Source organism: Meleagris gallopavo, chromosome 9 (assembly GCF_000146605.3).
Source record: "Meleagris gallopavo isolate NT-WF06-2002-E0010 breed Aviagen turkey brand Nicholas breeding stock chromosome 9, Turkey_5.1, whole genome shotgun sequence".
NCBI lineage: Eukaryota > Metazoa > Chordata > Aves > Galliformes > Phasianidae > Meleagris > Meleagris gallopavo.
Window position 1 is genome coordinate 1,248,876 of NC_015019.2, and position 2,507 is coordinate 1,251,382.

The 2,507-nt window shown below is 60.6% G+C and overlaps 1 protein-coding gene across 1 annotated transcript; it reads left to right on the forward strand.

Annotated features, from left to right (window-relative positions):
• Nucleotides 1-6: 6 nt before the first annotated feature.
• On the forward strand, nt 7-1,020 carry LOC100542258 (TSC22 domain family protein 3-like). The gene has a single exon (XM_003214097.3). The coding sequence runs from the start codon at nt 34-36 to the stop codon at nt 322-324; it is 291 nt and encodes a 96-aa protein (XP_003214145.2). The 5' UTR covers nt 7-33; the 3' UTR covers nt 325-1,020.
• Nucleotides 1,021-2,507: the final 1,487 nt, after the last annotated feature.

The following is a 2,507-nucleotide window of genomic DNA, read 5'->3' on the forward strand; positions in this document are numbered from 1 at the left end:
GCAGCAGGGTGCAGGGAGGGATGGGGCAGCTCCATGAGCATCCCACCAACGGTCCCCATCCTTCCCCCCCCAACGCAGGACCTGGTGAAAAACCACCTGATGTACGCTGTGCGGGAGGAGGTGGAAGTGCTGAAGGAGCAGATTAAGGAACTGCTGGAGAAGAACTCGCAGCTGGAGCGTGAGAACAGCCTCCTGAAGACCCTGGCCAGCCCCGAGCAGCTGGAGAAGTTCCAGTCACGGCTCCCATCCGAGGTGTTGCACCCCCAGGAGCAGAACCCGGGGGCTGCCCCCCCGGCCCAGCACTCGGGGGGCTCTGCGGTGTAAAGTGGCTCTGTCCTTGGGGTGGGCAGAGCCACGGAACTCTTTCTACTTCATCTCCTGCAACGATACCAAAATAAGCCAAGTTTTTCTGCCTTGGCGCAGAGGACTGCCGGAGCCCGGTGCCGGGATGCTCGTCCCTCCGGGAGATGCCGGTGGCTGACCCCCACCTGTCTGCCCTCCCTGCAGTGTGTGGGGCAGAGCTCGCCGAGACCCCGTAGTGCTGTCCATGGGGATGCGGCTGGAAGGAGCGCGCCGAGCCCCAGCGTTGTGGGGGGTGGGGGGAGCAACCCAAACCTGGACTTGAGCAGCTGTCGTGGTTGCACGCACGTCGGCGTGGGGATTACAAGGAAAGAAAGAGAGAACAACAACCAAAAAAAAAAACAAACCAAGCAAACCTTGTTTGACTGTAGTTGAGGTGTTTCTGTAGCTGTGTCTATGCGGTGCCGGCGGGATGCTGCAGGCTGGCTGTGCCCTCCTGGGCAGGATTTGAGAGGAGACTGGAATGGCAGTAGGGTGGAACTGGGGGAACTGGGTGGCCAGAGGCCCCAAAACTGCCCCGAAATGGGGGATGGCAGCGATGGGTGCGGCGCTCCCCCCCAGGTGACGGGACGTCCCTGCAGACGTCGGACGGTTGGAGCGATGATGTGGTTGTGTACATTTTTAGCTAGAAATTGCAATAAAGTCTACTTTTTTATAGAAGCACCTGCCCCTGTGCTATGTCTGGTGGTGGGGAGGGGGCCATCGGGGGGATGGGGCGATATGGATTGAGACTGGGGGGTGGGATGGGGCTGCTGTGCCCCAGTTGCTGCCAAGCCTTTAGGTTTCATGGTGCTGCTCCTTGTGTTTGGGTCAGACCCCTGGATGGGCTCATGTGGGATTTTGGAGATGGGAGCAGCACCCTGCATCCTATGGGGGGGGAAGGTGAGCAGATCCTGCAGGTCTCAGTGTCCCCATGTGTGCAGGGATGTGCTGGGGGTCATGCAGGGGGCTGCACTCCTCCACTGTTGATGCCATGGCATCTTGTAGCACTGAGCGCAAGATCGGACCACCCTGAAATACAATATGAGAGAGAGAGCTGTGATGGATGTGAACATCCCTGGGGCTGTGGATGCCATGCGGCTGGCAGGGATGGGGTTTGGGATGGATGCAGCATAGCGGGATGGGTGCAGCACCCTCCTCTGGGGGTGTACCGTGGGATTTGTGCCGTGCCGACCGCATCCTGCCGCCTTTTGCCGTGGCTTCAGTCCTCACTGCGGTGAGGGCGGTGCAAAACCAATCTGACATGAGTCACAGCGGGGCTGGCGACGGTTGGTGCCAAGGAAATGCTGGTAAACACCAAAACACAGACCCACGGAACACTGATGAGGTGTCCGTCCTCTCCCTGCTCCCCACCCCATCCCAGGGCTGGGACCCCACTCTGGGCAGTGCCGCAGCCCTGCAGGTGCACGCGCGTGTGCAAGTTTCCCCCTGCTGTGTGCATATCTAGGCAGGGCAGTCCCTGTATACAGGAGTGAATTTGGGATGTGTGGATGGGATGCAGGGATGGGGCACGGTGCTCAGTGTCACCACACCACTCCCTCTGTCCCCCACCCTTCTGCAGGGGGTGGGTGGGTGAGTGGGCAGTGGCTGACCCCCCCATCCCGCTCAGCCCGTGCACCCCAAAACCACTTTCCCAGCTATGCCTCCCTTCCTCCCCCCCCTCCCCATGGGCAGAGCACTGGCAGCATGGTGTGACACTGGGACAGCCAATGGCACGGGCAGAGCAGCCACAAACCCCTCCCTGTGGCTGGCAGGGCCCCCCCTGCATCACCCGCTCCTCCAAGACTGATGTCCCCTCGCCTTGCAGTGTGGGGTGTGACGAGGGACTCTCCCTTCCTAGGGACAGCCACGCATGTCACCCCCCTCCCCATGGTGGGGATCTATGGGATTGCTGCAGTCCGGGCAGCAAAGGGTTAAGGTGTTGCGTCAGGAAGTCTCTAAGAAACGGTCGATTTGTTGAAAATGTAAAAATAACAGAAGCGGCTGCTGGGCTGAGCGGGGCTTTCCCAGCGTGGGGGGACGCTGGCACGGCCCATGGTAACTGTGCCCCAAGCACAAAGATGGTGCAGGCAGCCCCACATCTGGGGTGTGGGGTGGGGGAAGGGATGGGAATGGGAATGGGAATGGGAATGGGAATGGGAATGGGA

Coding starts and splice junctions, on each gene's coding strand:
- LOC100542258 (XM_003214097.3), top strand. CDS start 34: ATGAGCATCCCACCAACGGTCCCCATCCTTCCCCCCCCAACGCAGGAC.